Below are 17,065 nucleotides of genomic sequence, written 5' to 3'. Positions count from 1 at the left end.
AGGCCCTCAAATAGTCCAACCCCATAGCTCTGGTCAAATTCACGGGGTGGGGGGCAGGGGGAAGGGAGCAGAGTAGTCAGCATGTCTGGGATCTGGATTCTGAGACTGAGCTTCAGCGCGACCCTGCCCTGTGTTCACAGACCTTGCCTTCCCATCTGCGCTGGTACCATCCTCACCCTCGGGATGAGTACTGACCGTCTCACTGGCTCAGGGAATGGGGTCCAGACCTCCCGGAAGCCAGCCACGCTTCCCTGATCATCGTTTGCCTTCAGAGAATCTGCTGTGTGAAGTCTGCCTTGCTTGGCCCACTGCCTAGAAGCTGTCACTGTCCTCCAGAAACCACGCGCCATTGCCTGGATTCCCCTCTTGGTTTTGTTTTGCTGTTGTTGTTGTTTTAGGGTGTTTTTTGTTTTTTGCTGTTGTTGGTATCTGCTACTGGGGCTTTCCCTAAACACAGACCCAGCTGCAGCACTAGGCTTAACTCTGGCCTCCAAGACCATGTGTATACAAGGTGCTTCAGCAGAAATCCAGTTCTGATGGCTGCCAGCATGAGGTGCAGGACCTCGTGGCCAGGAATGAGCAGTGAGCTACTGAGGACGGATGGAGCATTTCATCACCAGCTGTCACCATGAAAGGCTGTGTGGATTGCTTGCCAGGGTGTATGGCGCTATGCTTAGTGCTGCAGGAAGTCACCTAACCCTCAGACTTACAATCCACTCCAAGATTCCAGAAATGATTTCTTCCTCATCAGTCCAGCCTGGGTCTTGTTCCTTTTAAGTCAGGGAAAGAGGAGAAGTAAGAAAAGTTAAAAAGAAAAAAAAAAAGCTGTCTGAAAGGAGCTTTTAATCAGTTGCTTTTCAAGGTAGACACTGGCTAGGAGAGACAACCTAATTTGGTTGTAGCATCTGATAGATTTTTCTCTGTGCAATACTTAATTGTTGTGAAATATATTAGCCATATTTCCGGTTAGCTGATTGTCTGGCACCCTATGAGACTGTATTAGTTTTTTTTGTTATTGTTTTGTTATTGCTTGAGCAGCCCCAGTGATGACGGAGGCCTGGGGGCCTCTGAGAGGAGGGGCCTGGACCGCCACCGTGGACTCTTCCCCACCTCCCTTCCTGGGGAAGTGCTGGGCTCAAAGTTCTTCTGCCTCACACAACGCAGAAGGGACCTTTCGGTCCGTCAGATCCAATTGTCTCATTTTGTAGATAGCAGCGTTGAGGTCGCAAGGCCAGGAACTGTGGACAAGGACGTAAGCCCACTGAGGTGTAAGCTCATCTACTACCTCAAACTGCCTTTCTCCATCCATACCCATATCCCTTTACCCCAGTCCTTAACAATAGGTTTGAGATCCAATACGTACCCCAAAGTTGCCAGGCCCCCGTGACTTTGACTAGGCCCCTGCCTCTGCAAGACTGGGCAGTGCCCACCATCAGAGAAAACACCCCTGAGTGGACTGACACACGTGGTTCATGGGACCGAAGCCCATTTTCTGTTGGAAAGCACAAAGGAGCTGGTGATCCAGGCCAGATGGGAGCTCCCTGAGATGGGGGGTAGGGCAGGGAGGGAGGGAAGTCCTGGCTTGGCAGAAGGATCAGAGCAGAATGCAGCCCCTCCCCCAGCCAGGCTGGCCTCCCTTTGTGCTGGGCTGATGGGGGGGCAGCTGGTGATGTTGGCAAGGAGGTGGACAGAGGGAGCCTGCCAAGTGCCTGGGGGGCAAGGTGCAGCTTGGAGGGAGCGAGGGACCCAGAGAACCCCTCTCTGGGACACCAGAACCTCTCTGTTGAACCTCATCAGAGCCACCAACCGTGTCCTGCCAGTCAGCAATCCTCTACAATTGGCTCTGGTGCCTTGGATTTAAGATGTCATAGCTCTGCCCTGACCAGTTAACACTGAGCAAATGACTTCACCTTCTGTACCTCATTTCCTCATGTGAAAAATAAGAGGACAGCAAGACTGGTGATTAAATGAGTAAATAAAACATAGAGCACTTCTCCCCAGGCCTGAGGTTTATCAGAGTTGAAGTGAGTGCATACTGTTCTTACTGTTATTATTTTTATCCTTACTATTCTTTTTCCCTCAGGAAAATACATTTGGCTTGAAGGTCTGTGGTTGTACTGGGGCTGGAACTCAAGGCCTGGGTGCTTTCTTTTTAGCCTTTTCCACTCCAGGGTGTGGCTTTAACACTTAAGCCACAGGTCCTTTCCTGTATTTTGAAGGTTGATTGGAGATAACACTCACATGGACTTTCCTTCCTGGGCGAGCTCTGAATCTCGATGCACAGACCTTAGCCTCCTCAGTAGCTTGGACTGATTACAGGCACAAACGACCGATACCTATCCACATGCATTCCTTAAGCTTTCCTGTGGATTTGACCTTTCTGGTTTGGCAGATGAGTTGTCAGAGGGCTTCTGCCAAAGAATGACACTTTCTAATCCTCAGGGGCATCGAGATATAGGCTGCCCCAGATTCAAGACAGAGCTGCCATTTTATACCTGTTGGAGCTCAAAAACTGACTGCAAGCCTTGGTTTGTGCTTCACTTTCCTCATGCATTTCAGTTACCTTCTGTGGTCACCGACTATCCAACTAGAAAGTGCCATCTGAAGGCGAGTCGGGTTGGGTTTGTGGCTCACAGTCCTTGTTTATCCAGTGGCGTGGGCTAGGTATGTAGCTTTTGTCATGACTGAGTTCCCCTCTGTAAAGCTCGCCTTTCCACGTGTTGCAAAGCCTACAGGAAAAGGCACAATACTGCAGAGGGTTCTTCACAAAGGTGGTGATTTGCCACTCGCATCCCTGTGTCTTAGTATTCCCACGTCCGTGAGCCCCTGAGCAGAGCCCTGGATGACAGAAGGGGCACCTTTGGACCATTTTGCAGTCTCCAGCCTCAGGTGTGAAGGTGTCTTCTTCCTCTTCATCCTCCCCCACATCCCCCTCATGCTCCTCCTCCTCCTTGCTATGTTTTGCCTGGGGAAATAACAAAGCTTTGCTCACTTCTCTTGTCTTTTCTCTCTTATTAGCTTGGTTTCTTTCCAAACCCTCTAGAAAAAAAAAAAAGAACCTAGTTGTGTTTCATGCCAGGAATTGGCTGCCTTTAGGGATCTGACCTCCAATAGGAGCAGAGCCAGCCCTCCTCTGCTTCTGAAAGAGACCAGAGGGCTCCTGATTCATCCATGGGGACGGGGGAGGGAATGTCACCCCTTTACCCCTTCCCTTGCCAGGATGGAGGGTGGGGAGTCCGAAAGGAGCGACAGTGGGAAGAAGGAGCCTCAGTTCACCACCTTGCCATGTGCCTGGGCTCTTACGGGGAGTCAGAAGGATGCTAGGCCTTTACGTTCTCTACAAACGCCTTCCAGATCACCTGGTCCTGGCAGCAGGCTCATGGCAGTCCCAGCCTGACAGGCAAAGTGCAGCCCTTGGTACCTTGGCAGAGATGGTTGAAAGTCATAGTCTTTCCCCTACAGTTTGAAAATTAGTATCAAGCAATTGTTCAAGGCAGTTTCATTGTGACATGTCTATTTATGACTCTGCAGTACAGTAATCAGACTCACCCCTCCACTCCTCTCCCTCTCGGCCATCCCCCTTCCCAAACCAACCTCAAGCTTCACTGTTCTCTTCACAGACTCAAAAGTACTTGAAACATTTGGACATTTCACCCCTCATCACCCTCTACTGTTCACTTCCCCCTCACACCAAACCCACACCTCAAACAAGAACTGTTTTACCTTTCAGGTGTGTGTGTGTGTGTGTGTGTGTGTGTGTGTGTGTGTGTGTGTGTGTGTGTGTATGTGTGTGTGTATGTGTGTGTGTGTGTGTGTGTGGTGTGCTGGTACTGAAACTCACTGACCTGCACAGCTTGGTTTTTTTTCTCTTTTTTTCTTTTTTTAAATCAAGACTCAACCACTTGAGCCATACCTCCACTTCTGGCTTTTGCTGATTAGTCGGACACAACAGTCTCTCCAGTCTCTCCAATTTGTCTTCCCAGACTGGCTTTGAATTAGGATCGCATCCTTTAGCCTCTTAAATAGCTAAAATGCACAGCTGTGAGCCACTGGCAACCAGCTTCTATAATTTCCTTTTTTTTTTTTTTTGCCAGTCCTGGGGCTTGAACTCAGGGCCTGAGCACTGTCCTTGGGTTCTCAAGGCTAGCCCTCTACCAGTTGAGCCACAGCACCACTTCTGGCTTTTTTTTGTGTATGTGGTGCTGAGGAATCAAACCCAGGCTTTTGTGCTAAGCAAGCACTCTACCACGAGGTCACACTCCTGGCCCCTGTGATTTACTTTTAAGGAGTGTACATTAATTGTTTAAAGAGGTCTCATTGTGCTATTTTGCACACACATATGCAATATTTTAGACAGGCTGGCCCCTTCTCTTATTCTCCTTTCCCATCCCCCACCTGTTATTATTCAACAGCAATCAGTGAGCTTCATTTTGCCTCCCTTGTCCACAGATGCCATGGATTTGGTTACTGTTCAGCCTCTTTTCCACTCCCCTTCTAACCCCTTCAAGCAGTCCCACTATTACGTGATACTTGTGTATCTCTTAGGTGAGAGAAAATGTAACCTTTATCCTCTGAGGTCAGCTCACTTCCTTCGGCAGGATCATCTCCAGCTCCATCCATGTTCCTGTGAACAGCACAATTCCGGTTTTCTTTATGGTTGAGTTCTCTCCATGTGTTCTTGATTTGTCCTAGGGCATCTGGCCATGCCCGTGGACATTGTGAACAGCGCCGCAACGAACATGGATGTGCCAGTGTCTCTATTCTATGGGGACTATAGATATATTCTTGGCTCCATTTCTTAATTATTGTGTCATTGTCAATGGAAAGGAAGGTTCCCAGTCCTGTTTGTGTTTCTTCAGGCGTGTTCCAGGATTCAATGATACCTCTCTTTTCCTCACACTTAAGAGGCCATAGGGGCAGCTCGTGGCTCCTTTTGCCCTTGGTTTGGTTTAGCCTGTCATTCCATAAACTTTCTAAACCTTTGTCTTTTTTTTAATTTTTAAAATGAGGTAAATATGGCTTGAAGGGTTGCCTGGAGCATGGGCAGATGTCAAGATGGCTGGCTAGTGAATGCTTCACATAGAAAAGGTCAGGAGTTTAGGAGCTACTCAATTAAAGGAAGCTTTGGGCATGTATGAATTGTTGACTATTCCTTTGTGCTCATTTCAGAGCTTGCTCCAAAGTATCTACTGCTGAGATGCCTTCTGAGATGACACAGAATTCCTGTTACTCACCTCCTCCAGCTCTGAGGGTTGATCCCGCTGCTGGAGTGACTCCAGCAGGCATCCTATTGCATGGGGAGAGAGCAAAGAAATTGTTGGACTTCTTGTATTCTTAGTCCTGGGAGGTATTTATTCATTTAGAGACAAGGTTTCACTCTGTAGCCCTGCGATCCTTCGGCCCTGGGTGCTGAGTGGATACCACCACATCTAGCTCCCAGGAGATTTCAGACTCAGAATCCTGCCGTGTTGCGGTGCTCTGGCCTGCAGTTATGTGCTAGGACTGCTGTATTACCATCATGACCTGTTTTCATAATGTAACTCAAGCTTCGGGATGTCATCCCTGCCAGGGGTGTGTGTTATGATGTTGAGGGGTTTTTGTTAGAAAACTGAGAGTTGAGGTTAAACAACTGGCTCTAAGTCCCCCTAGCTAGTAAGAAATCCATATAAGGTCACACCTTAGCAAATCTATCTCTCAAACCTCTGCCCTTCACCATAGAACTCTACAGACCAGCTTGTCAGAAAATCCAGGCCATGGCAGGGAAGGGAGAAGCCTGCTTCATGGCAGCAGTCACACCCGAGCAACCATTCGCTTGTTCTCTTTGGCAAGCACAGAGCACAGGGAAGCAAGGACACAGGGGTGGCGGCCTCATCCCTCCCCGGGGATTCTGCTACTTAGAAGGACTGACCAAATGCCTAGGAAGAGTTAACACAGGCCGTCTATCCAGATTGAGGTCACACAAACGGAGCAGTTGCATGGATTGCTGCATTCCCAGAGGTTAGCACAGTGTCCCCATCTGTGTGCCGTATATCATTAATTTTCCAAACGCTGTGCAGGGAGGGCAGGGTTTTCTGGCTGAATGCCTTTTCACAATGCTCACAAGCAGAAAAAAAAGGCCTAAACTGTCTTGCACTAAAAAAGTCTGGGCATTGTGGTACCTGTCTGTAATCTCAGCACTTGTGACACTGAGGTTAGATGATAGTGAGACTGGGGCCACCTAAGGTTATATGGAGACATGTTCTCAAAGCAACAGCAAGAGAACACAATGGAATGAAACATGAATTATATTATTTTTAACTTTGCTTAATTCATTTTTCCCCCAAACACACAGGGCTGTAGGACCCTTGATTGGATACCATCTATTAATATTGCATACACATGCCATTTCTGGGGCTTGATTTCCGGGTCTAGGCACTGTCCTTTAGCATTTTCACTAAAGGCCTCAGCTCTGCTCTCAGCTTTTCACTGGTTCATGCACTTTCCTGCCCCAGGTGACTTCAATTTGGGATCCTCAGATCTCAGCCTCCTGAGCAGCTAGGATTACAGGTGTGAGCCACTGGCCCTGGCCCGTTATTTTCTTGGTGGGTCAGTAGGGCAGGGTGGATGTGCAGGAGCCGGTAAGGTGGCCTGTCCAACAGGCCGTGGCAGTGGGGGGCTCTGGAAAGCAGCTGTGGTCAGGGATGGGTTATTTCAAGTCCTGAGAAAGGCCAGAAGGAGCTCCAGAGACAGGGGTCCCTCGCATGGATGCCACTGCAGCCTGTCCCAGGTAAGAGCGTTCTTCGTAGATGTAGGAGCCGTGATGGAGCTGGAAGAATGGGGTGGTCACTTCAGACTTTCCTACCCGGCTGTGTGCGCCTGGGGCGGCCTGTGGACCTCCCTGGGCTGCGGTTTTGAACGGAGTGACCTGTGGGTGCCCTCTGCTCTGGAGAGCCAGCATCTCTGCACGGCGTCCCGAGATCCTGCAGGTCACCTGTGGACAGGGGCTGGCCGGCCTGGCATCCGGGCCCTCGCCCCCGGCCCCCTTTCCCTTCCTTCCTGGAAATCTGGCGTGCACTGGGTTCTGGTCTCCCAGCACCCAGCGGGGAGGGGTAGAGGTGGGGGTGTGGATGTTCCTGCCTGGTCCTGTGTCCCTGGGCTCCGCCGCAGTGCCGGCGTGGGAACGAGGCACACCGGGAGAATCCGGGGGCGGCGGGGCTCCCCCAGAGCGGGAGGAGCGGGGCGCGGGGCGCGGCCGAGGCGGATCCGGAGGCAGCGCCGGGACGCGGGCGCACGGGCGGGGCTGGGTATTTATAGCCGGGAGCGGGCGCGGTGGCACCTGGCCTCGGAGCCGGGGGAGTCGGAGCACCGAGAGCGGAGCCCTGCTCCCCTCCCTGCGCACCCTGCCCCGGGCGGCGGCGGGGCCCGTGGCGCGCGGTCCCTGCGCGGGGCTCCCGCGCCCGCCGCGCGCTCGCGGGCTCCGCGCTCCACCTCTGCTGCTCGGGACGGACGGACGGACCGGGCTGGCTCGGCGCGGCGCGGCTGTGCTCGGCTCCGGGCGAAGCCAGGCCCGGGACGCGGTGAGCCGGAGCCGGCAGCGGGTGTCAGGGGGCACGGCCGGCCGCCGCGCCGGGTCTGCGTCCCCATGAGCGGCTCTCCAGCCAAACCCAGGTAAGAACTTCCGACCGCCCGGACCCGGCTCGGAGCGCCCCTGGAGAGGCCCGGGGACGCTGGGGGCGGGTGGGGTGCCGTCCGGTCTCCGGACGCTCTCAGCGCCAAGTCCAAGTTGCCGGACGGCACAGTAAAGCTATTAACACGGATCGTGGCCTGGCTGCGGGGTCGGACGCCAGGGGCGCAGAGCTGGTGTCCGGGGAGAGATCACCTCCGGCGGGGGGGGGGGGGGGACTTCATTCTCACGGCAGCGGCCAGGCCAGGCCTGGGCTGTGCATGGAGATGCTGGCTGCTGCCTCCCACCTTCGTGGCAGAAGTTAGAGCAGGGCGCCTTGGCTTTCCACGTTCTGGGCCCCATCTTGTGCACAGCCCCTTGGCATTGTGCAATTCCAAGATTTGACAGAGGCTTCCCTGAAGGTGCCAGTGGGGTTAGGGCAGAAGGCGGGTCCCCTCCTCTCCTTTCCTCCTGGGTTTAGCAACCGGAGGAGCTCCTGGTCCGCATTTAGGAATGTCTGTGGGTACCTGGAAAAGTAATCAGAACATGGACCAGCCCTGAGAAGGCCTCATTAGAAGACAGTTGTTCGAACCCTCTAGTCGACCTCATCATTCGCAGAAAAACTTCATTCCTCAAGAAGTTTCATAGCTAGCTGCTCGTGGCTCACACGTGTCATCCTAACAACTCAACAGGCGGGGATCTGGAGAGCCCAATTTGAAGCTGGCTGGGGCAAGAAAGTCCATGAGATTCTTCTCTCAAGTTAGACCCCCCCAAAACCTGGAAGTAGAGCTGTGGCTCAAATGGTAGATCAGCAGCCTTGAGGAAAAACAAAAGCTCAGGGACAGCACCCACTCAATAGGAGTTCAAGCCCTACACACACACACACACGCGAGAAGCCACTGGAACAGATGTTTGAATACACACCCCAGGCTGTGATCTCAGGTGGACTACAGCAATTGTAAGGAGGAACTCTACCCCTGCCCAGAATTTCACACAATCACATATGCTTGCAAGATCCTTAGATTCCCGACCCCTACCAAAGAAGCGATCATTTCTGAGGGCTTGTGGAAAATTTAAAAAAAATTCATGATAGCAGCAGATGTTAAATAAAAACCCACCATTCCAGGCAAAAACAAAGAAATTGTTCAGGACTGAGGAGCCCAGGGGCTCCTTGGGAGGAAGCTGAATGTTGGAAGCAGGTTGAAAACGCTACATTTCTACTGATACAGAGGCTCCATATCTGATAGAGCGGCTCATTGTACAATAGGCAGAGTCAAAAGGAGGTGCGCTCTTCAAGCCCTGCTTTATGCGCACGCACAGCCTTTAGATTAGATAGCATATTATAGGCGTGCCTGCTTTGTGAGCAATCCAGTCTTGTTCTGGAGATGAGGTTAACAATTATTCCCTTTATTCAGCTGTGCCTCCCACCTTCGTTCCTTACTTGAAGGTTATGTTTCTTGCTCATACTGGATGTCCCTATCTGAGCCACCTTCCCTGCTTCTCAGCACTCTTAATTGGCTCCTTTCCTGGGGCCTAATAAGGTCACCAGTGCTGCCTTAGGCCCCCTCCTTGGGCTCCCTCTCCGGTAACTTGCTTAGATGTGTCATCCTCTACCTACAACTTGGGCAAGAGCTCCACTAGGGGGCCATTGCAATTCAAGAAGGCCAGGTGTCAGAGGGACAGCAGAGATTGTGATTCCCCGGAACACATTTGGAGGTTCAGGACTGGGAATCGGCGTGAGTGTTGGAAACAAGTCACAAAGCACTCCACATTGGAGTCCTCCCGAAGCGTCTACCTCTGGCTTTGCTACCTGTTGGGCGCAGCTTTGACGCGTTTGCTATACTGAAAGGTTGTGGGTTGCAAGGAAATCACCTCCGTCCCCATCGCCTTCCGGCTCTGCGCCTCACACTTGTGCCTGAGCTGGCTGTGACTTCTGCAACCCGGAGACTTGTGACCAATGGGGAATCACCAGGAACCATCACCCAGGCCTACAGTTGTGCTTCTGAGGCCTCTCCAGGTCCAGCTCCCGGCTGCTGGGTTTGAACAGGTGGTGTGTAGGTTTGAGTTGGTTGTGCTTTTGGACTGTGCTTACAATTCTGCCACAGATGATCTTGTTCTGCTTGGCCCTGCGGTGGGGCTGCTATCGTGGGGGTTCTGCTGTTGTTTGGGGGACTCCTGAGTCTTCCTGCTTGCTCAGAGCCTTATCTTTCTTCCTCCCCTCTCTCCCTCTCTGCACCTGTGGATTGTTACGCAAGCGGCCACATTTCTTTTTCGGCCTAAACATGATCATTCTTCAATTGCCAATAAAAGCATTCTGTGCCTCCATTTCATCTATGCACAAAGCTCCAGGGCTGCTTGCATGTCTCAGTTCCATTCCACATGCCCTTCCTTTTGAGTGTTCGCAAGGCGCTGGCTCCAAAGCACGCCCTGGCATCCCACCAGTTTTGTAGCTCCTGGGGTCTAAATTGTACATCTGTGCAAAGAGCAGATATTATTAAGGAGAGGCCAGAGGTGGAAACATTGTTACAATAGAGAGGAAGGCATGCATCTCAGGGAATGGATCCTGAGCAGGAATGGGCTCTTAGGAGGGTCATCTTAGTTTATGTGTATATCACCGTGTGTGTGTGTGTGTGTGTGTGTGTGTGTGTGTGTGTGTGTAAATAGAATTCTATAGATGGAGTAATACTTGTCAGGAGAGTCAAAACAGTTAGAAAGCCAGGAATATAGTCAGGTGCCAGTAGCTCACACCTATCATCCTAGCTACTCAGGGCACTGAGGTCTGAGGATTGCCATTCAAAGCCAGCGGGGGCAGGGGGGAGTCCATGAGACTCTTGTCTCCGATGAGACACCAGTTGAGCCACAGCTCCACTTCCAGCTTTCTGGTGGGATAGATCTGAAGCCCTCGGAGGTGAGAAAGCAGCAGAATCTGCCCTTTCTCCATGCTGTGGTGGGTTTTGGGTACAGATCCGAAGCTGGGAAAGACAGCATTCCTTCCTGAGCCAGGCTTACCACAGGGTTAATGTGGAGGTGGCTGTAGACTTCCAGGCTCAAGAATTTGATGAGTGCATCTCGATCATTTATTTTTTTTCAGAAAGCCTTCATACAAATAAAAATTGATTTGTTCGAAATACAGGCACAGGGATGTACCACCTGTCTGCTCTCCTCCCACCAGGAGCTATGAGCTCACTGAATACTAAACATATTTAGCTAGAGGAGGGGGTAGGAAAAAAGAGACAGCTCCTACAACTCATCTGCCGCTCCATCGAATTCATCTCTCAAGTGCCACCTTTTCAGATACCTTGTGTGGAACCCGGGGTGGGGTGGGGGGGATGGGAGGACAGGTGAGGGAAAGCAATTCTTAGAAGACTTGGTGAGAACCAGGGGGTGGGAGAGAAGGTGAGGATGTCAACAGATGAGAGAACCGGTCTCTGGGAAGAAGAAAATGAGAAATGACACACAGACATGATGAAGGGGAGAGGGCAGGTTGGAGGAGAGAGCATGAAGCCCGGGAGGAGAAAAGACAGATAGGGGAAGAGGAAGACACAGAGAGCATCTTCAAGGCAGGGGTGCAGAGAAGGGCCAGAGGAGGCCGTGGCAGAGGAGAAAAGGAGCAGCCCCCGGCTCTCAGATCCTCCCTGTCCGCCTTTCCTCCCCGGCAGATGGAGGAGCCCAGAGCCCATGGAGCAGCCTGGCTGTGTGCTAGGGAAGCTTCGTGTCAAAGCTGTCAAGCCCCAGCCCCTTACTGCGGCGCGTTCTATTTTTACATTTTGCAGGATTAAACAAATGACCCTGGGATGGTGGCTTTTTTTTTTAAAGATTTTTTTTTATCTAGAACACCCACACAGCCAGTGTTGGGTGGCTTGAATATTTTGCATAATATTCTATTTAATCAACTAAGAAGGCTTCCCTGAGAGGACTGCCTGGCCAGCACAGAGCCATCCTTGAAGAATTGTATTGTTGATGGTGGGCCAGAGCTACATTGGCAGGAAGAGCTCCAGTGAAATGAATCCAAGAAGCTTAGCATTTCCTCCTCCTCCTCCTCCTCCTCCTCCTCCTCCTCCTTTTCCTCCCCCCCCCCCCCCCCCCCCCCCGTCTATCTTTCTGTCTCTATCTGACTCTCTCTGTCTCTCTCTGTGTCGTTCCCCCACCCCTCCTTCCCCCTTTCAGCCTTGGAATCATTCTTGGAGATTGCATCAGTGGACTAAAGGATTCTCATTGGCTGGAGCTGGCCTATAGGGAAGCAGAATCCAAGTCCTCTCCATTGGATGGATCCAGTTTGTGGATCTGGCTGGCAAACTCATCTCTGTTGGTGCAACAGTGCTTAAGCAACTGTAATGAGACTGACGTACATCTCATGTATGGTACAAAGTAGATGATAGTTAATTGGTTTAGATTTGGACTTATTCCCTAAAATCCTCAAAGCTCTAGCTATAGTTAAACACACACCCTGCTGTGTAGAACCAAGAATGCCTGTTGCATGGGCCCATTGTCAGGCAAGACTGATGAGGTAGGTGTAAGATTCTTCCAAAGGCTTGCCACTCATAGGATCTTTAAGGGCTCCCTTTTCTTATCTACTAAAGGCTTAGGCAGTTCCCCCTCTATTCATTTTAAATGCTGTTTTGACTGGTATGGTAGCTAGATGAGATAGTGAGAAAGGCTGTGTCCCTGAGCTTCTCTATGCTCAAGGCTGGCACTCTTCCACTTGAGCCACAGCACCACTTCCAGCTTTTTCTGAGTAGTTTCCTGCCTGGGCTGGCTTCAAACCATGATCCTCAGATCTCTTCCTCTTGAGTAGCTAGGATTACAGGCTCACACCTGTGAGCCTCTGGAGCTCAGCTTATAGATACTCTATACAGTATTTTAAATGTGCCTGTACTTGACTGTGACCTGCCATGGCAAATCAGACTTAGAATCCCCCACTGAGGACGTCAGGTTAGTACTCAGGAAGTTTGGGGGTGTTCACTCTATGTTGCTGAGCTCTCACATATACCATGAGTTGCCCATGGTAGAGGTCGCAGGCGGAATAAATGATTGCTATTCATATTTTAAAGTCTCAGAAACTATGGCACCGAGACAAGATGTCTGCAAGCAGTGAGTGCTCGATCCAGGACTAAAACCAATGTCCTGATTCTAAGCATGTTGATTTTCTACGTTATGCGTTCCTTGTAGATGGCACTTTCCCCATTTTCTTGCCATCCTTTCTCACCATCTGTCATTATGGTTCTCTGGTCTGGGGGGGGGTACCGTGCCCGCGCTTGTACTTGATACACAAAGGGATTTCCTAAAATATGAAGACCTCTGTAAACCTCATTTAAGGCATTTAGAATAGAGAGAAAGACTATCCATTTCCTTGAGACCCACTGCCCTCCTTCTCTCTCTCTCTCTCTCTCTCTCTCTCTCTCTCTCTCTCTCTCTCTCTCTCTCTCTCACACACACACACACACACACACACACACACACACACACAGGTAGGGCATTTATTCATAGGAAGCCACACATTTGTTTTCTTCCTCATAGTAGACCACAAACTGCTATTGGGTATGTCATAAACTGAAGAGCCGTTCTCTGGCACCCCTGCTCTAAGTGTACCCCTCTTTCTTATTTTAATTTATTTTGTGTCAATATTGAGGCTTGGACCAGAGGCTTTTTGCTCTCTGTTTGCTTTTTTATTCATGGCTAGAGCTGTACCACTTTAGCCACAGCTACATTTTTGTCTTTTTGGAAGTTGAAGGATAGAGAGAAGACTCTTTCTTATAGACTTTCCTGCCCTGTTGGCTTCAGATTTCAGCTTCCTTAGGAGCTAGGATTACAGATGTGAATTACCAGCACCCACAGTCAAGGTTTTTTGTGTTTTTTGTTGTTTTTTGTTTTGGCCAGTCTGAGGACTTGAACTCAGGGCCTGAGCACTGTCCTTGAGCTTCTTTTGCTCAAGGCTAGCACTCCACTACTTGAGCCATAGCACCACTTCCGGCTTTTACTACATATGTGAAACTAAAGACTCGAATGCAGGGCTTCAAGCATGCTAGGCAAGCAGTCTACCATTAGGCCACATTCCCAGCCCTAAATTAAGTTCTTTAAGGCAAAGGATTTGTAGCACAATGTAAGGGAGATCATCACTTCCAAGAGAGTGCATGCAGGTCCCGCAGGAGTCACCTTTCGGTAAGCCTGCTTTCTGAGGCCTTTCTTCATCTTGGCTGAGGCCATTCCCTCCATTTGGAACTCCCTTGGCAACAAGTAATAGAGCATGTGAATCAGGCCTGGGAAGGCCCCTCCCCCACTCATACCCCACCCTGGTAAGCATTAGCTTCCTGGTACCTGTCTGAGAAAGTCCAAATCCAGGAAATAAGAGTGCGCCGATGGCTTTATTTAGCAGTGAGTCCAACCCAAGCTGAATGATTTATTTTGGCTTGTCAAAAAGCAGGAATGAATGAGTAGGGTTATTTCCTTAGAGCCTTGGTTTAACAGTTGATAAGGCTAGAGAACAAGTCAAACAGAGTTAAAAATACTTTTACCTATTCCTTTTCTTTCTCCCCAAATTTGATGTTTCTTCAGACATCCTACAGACCTGCCTACATCATACTAGGACTGAGTTTTGACTCTTCTCTTTGATCTGCTAACTCTTAGTAACAGTCACATTAAAATGGGAGCTGTTCAGCCTTTTGGCTAGCTTGTGTACCTGCATCAGAATGGCAGCACTGGGGATCAAGTTTGAGCACTTGGTCTTGGGAGAGGATAAAAGATTTTACAAACAAGCCTGAGTCAGGAGGACACAGACATTTAGACTGTCTATGGGATTTGTTCCTGGGAGCAAAGGACAGAAACAAGTTAATGGATGGGAATCAAGGGTTTTCAGAGCACTGGGAAGGGCTCTTATCTTCCTTTCTTCTTTTGTGCTGGAGTACTCATCTCCACCAATTGTGCACAGGATGTAAGGTGTCCTTATCCCAATTCTTTTTTGTTCTATTCCTTATTCCTGTCATTTTGTGTGAGGGGGAGGGAGGTTATGGGGTTTGAACTCTGGGCCTGGGCACTGTCCCTGAGCTCTTCAGCTCAAGTCTACCACCCTGCCCTTGAGCCAGGCCCCACTGCCTGTTTTCTAGAGGTTAATTGGAGATAAGAGTCTCAGGTCCTTTTGTGTCTGGGCTGGCTTTGAACCTTGATCCTCAGATATCAGCCTCCAGAGTAGCTGGGATTATAAGCATGAGTCACTGCGCCCTGCTTCCTGTCATTTCTTTTTAGTACTGTATTCTCCTATTCTTTCAACAAATATTTGTTAAGTAAGAAGCTAGGTTGGTATTAGAAATACAGGATTGGGGCTGGGAATTTGGCTTAGTGGTAGGGTGCTTGCCTAGCACATGGGATTGATTCCTCAGTACCACATAAGAAAAAAAAAAAAAGCCAGAGGTGGCGTTGTGGCTCAGTAGCCTTGAGGGAAAGAAACTCAGGGACAGAGTTCAAGCCTCAGGACTGGCAAAAAAAAAAATGAAAGAAATAAGAGGCTGTATGGGTCAATGCTGGCTCATCCCTGCGTGTGTTGCGCTGTTCCAAGGTAAGCTATGTGGAGCCAGTGCTCTGGAGGGCGTCTCACCAGCCATCCAGCCCTTTTAGGTGAAAGACAGGGAGAGAGGCTGGTTAACTGGTATTTTGAGGCATTTCTAAAACATGTTGTTGCATGCGTTTCCTACCTGTAGGTTTTTGGAAGATCTAAGCCACAGAATTCTTTTTGTTCCTGGGTCGTATTATTTTTATTTTATCTTATGTCATAACCCTTACATTTGCCACTCCCCGAGAACAGTTGCTGTGTCTCATATCACGAAACGTCAGGTTCACGAAGCGGGTTTCCTAGGCACCTCCATCCAGCCAAGTAAGATAACGGTTTCCCTTTTCATCCAGCCTGGTATGTGGTGAGGGGTGAGACACCCTTCAGCCACATGCTCTTTTACAGGCATGGCCACCAGAAGCCAGCGTAGGAGCAACTGTTAGCAGACAAAGGCTCTTCCTGTTGTCCGGTGCAAGTCCACCTGTCTGACCCAGGCGTTGGAGTTTTCTGTGTGTCCGTCCTTCCCTGGATTCACCCCAGGTCCAGCCCCCAGCTCCTCCCTGAGTCCCAGGTCACTAGGTCGTTATAATGGTAGCTTGGTACCACATCCTGTCTCTGTTCCACATACAACGAGTGGAAGAGAACAGGTCTCTGCGTGTCTGTGAACCACTGAGGCCATCTAAAGAGTTCTGAGGATGGAGTAGGGGAACAGGCAGGCGGGTGTTAAACCTCAGATGTGTTTTGGTTTGGTGTTCATCCTAGAGCTTGAACTCAGGGCCTTACACTCTTGCTTAACTTTATCACTCAAGGCTGGCGCTCTACCACCGAAGCCACACCTCCACTTCCAGCTTTTGGCTGACTAATTGGAGGCAAGAGTCTCATGAATTTGTCTGCCTGAGGTTGGCTTTTAACTGCAGTCCTCAGATCTCAGCCTCTTGAGTCACAAGGATCACAGGCATAAGCCCAGTGCCTGGCCCTCCCCACCCGTGTTTTAGCTGCCTGTTCATTTGTTCACAGAGCAGCAGGGCTTTGAAATGTCCCTTCTGTGTCAGTCTGCTATCTTTCTGGGTGGTTCTGGTTTCTTAGCGCTATTTTCACAGAACTAAATGTGATTACCCAGACTTCTGTGGAGACATCCAGCTCAATTCCCTGGGATGCAGGCTGGTAGAGGGTCACGTGACTCCCTCATTACTTGTCTTACATGAGACTCTGGACAAGAAATACTAGAAGTCTGGCTCTTGGTGGCTCTTTGTATATTGCTTTGTCGGTCTCTGGTTATTTAGGATCCCAGAATTGCCTTCTTTAACCTTTTATAGATGAAGAAAATGAGGCTCAGGAAAGAGAAGTCAGTATTCAAGTCTGTTAGTCTGTCTGGGAATCAACTTGGGCCTGGCACCCATCTCCTGACACAGGATTTCATGCTGTCTGTGCAGGTCTGGTTGTGAGGTGGTGGGATCGGTGTTCCCACTGAGGTGACTGCTTGGGCACCAGGAAAAATACTCTGCCCTCAGGTTGTCCTACAGGCATACTCGTGTGTGTGTGTGTGTGTGTGTGTGTGTGTGGGTGTTGTTTGATAGGAGGTCTTAAACTCAGGGCCTGGGCGCTGTCCCTTAGCCTTTTTACACAAGACAGGAGCTCTTCAACTTGAACCATACTACCAGTATTCTCTTAATTATTTTATCACATTTCTCTTTGTTAAGAGACAGAGATTTGTGTTGATCATTGGGAGCTGGCTTTGTCTAAAGCATTCTTGATCTCTTACACAGCAGAATAGCTAGACTCATGGAGAACAGCCATAGCCCTTGCCTGGTCTTAGAGCTGGAAGACTGAAGATTTAGGTGAATTCTGATACTACAGGCTTAGACTTTCCCAACGGATGGCAC

The 17,065-nt window shown here is 50.0% G+C and overlaps 1 protein-coding gene and 1 non-coding gene across 2 annotated transcripts in view; one reads left to right on the top strand and one right to left on the bottom strand.

Moving 5' to 3' along the window:
* The first annotated feature begins 7,482 nt into the window (after positions 1 to 7,482).
* Positions 7,483 to 17,065, top strand: part of Gramd1b (GRAM domain containing 1B) — a 161,320-nt gene continuing 151,737 nt past the window's right edge. The window contains exon 1 of the mRNA XM_090319282.1: positions 7,483 to 7,647. Coding sequence (XP_090175408.1) covers positions 7,622 to 7,647 — 26 coding nt within the window. The 5' untranslated portion in view covers positions 7,483 to 7,621. The remainder of the gene's footprint in view (positions 7,648 to 17,065) is intronic.
* Positions 13,107 to 13,234, bottom strand: LOC150045439 (small nucleolar RNA SNORA11). The gene has a single exon (XR_016532894.1). It is a non-coding gene; the product is annotated as a small nucleolar RNA SNORA11 (small nucleolar RNA).

This window comes from Megascapheus bottae, chromosome 27, assembly GCF_031878675.1.
Source record: "Megascapheus bottae isolate mThoBot1 chromosome 27, mThoBot2.hap1, whole genome shotgun sequence".
Lineage (NCBI taxonomy): Eukaryota > Metazoa > Chordata > Mammalia > Rodentia > Geomyidae > Megascapheus > Megascapheus bottae.
The sequence above is the reverse complement of the archived record's forward strand: the minus strand, read 5'-3'. Positions and strand labels throughout refer to the sequence as shown.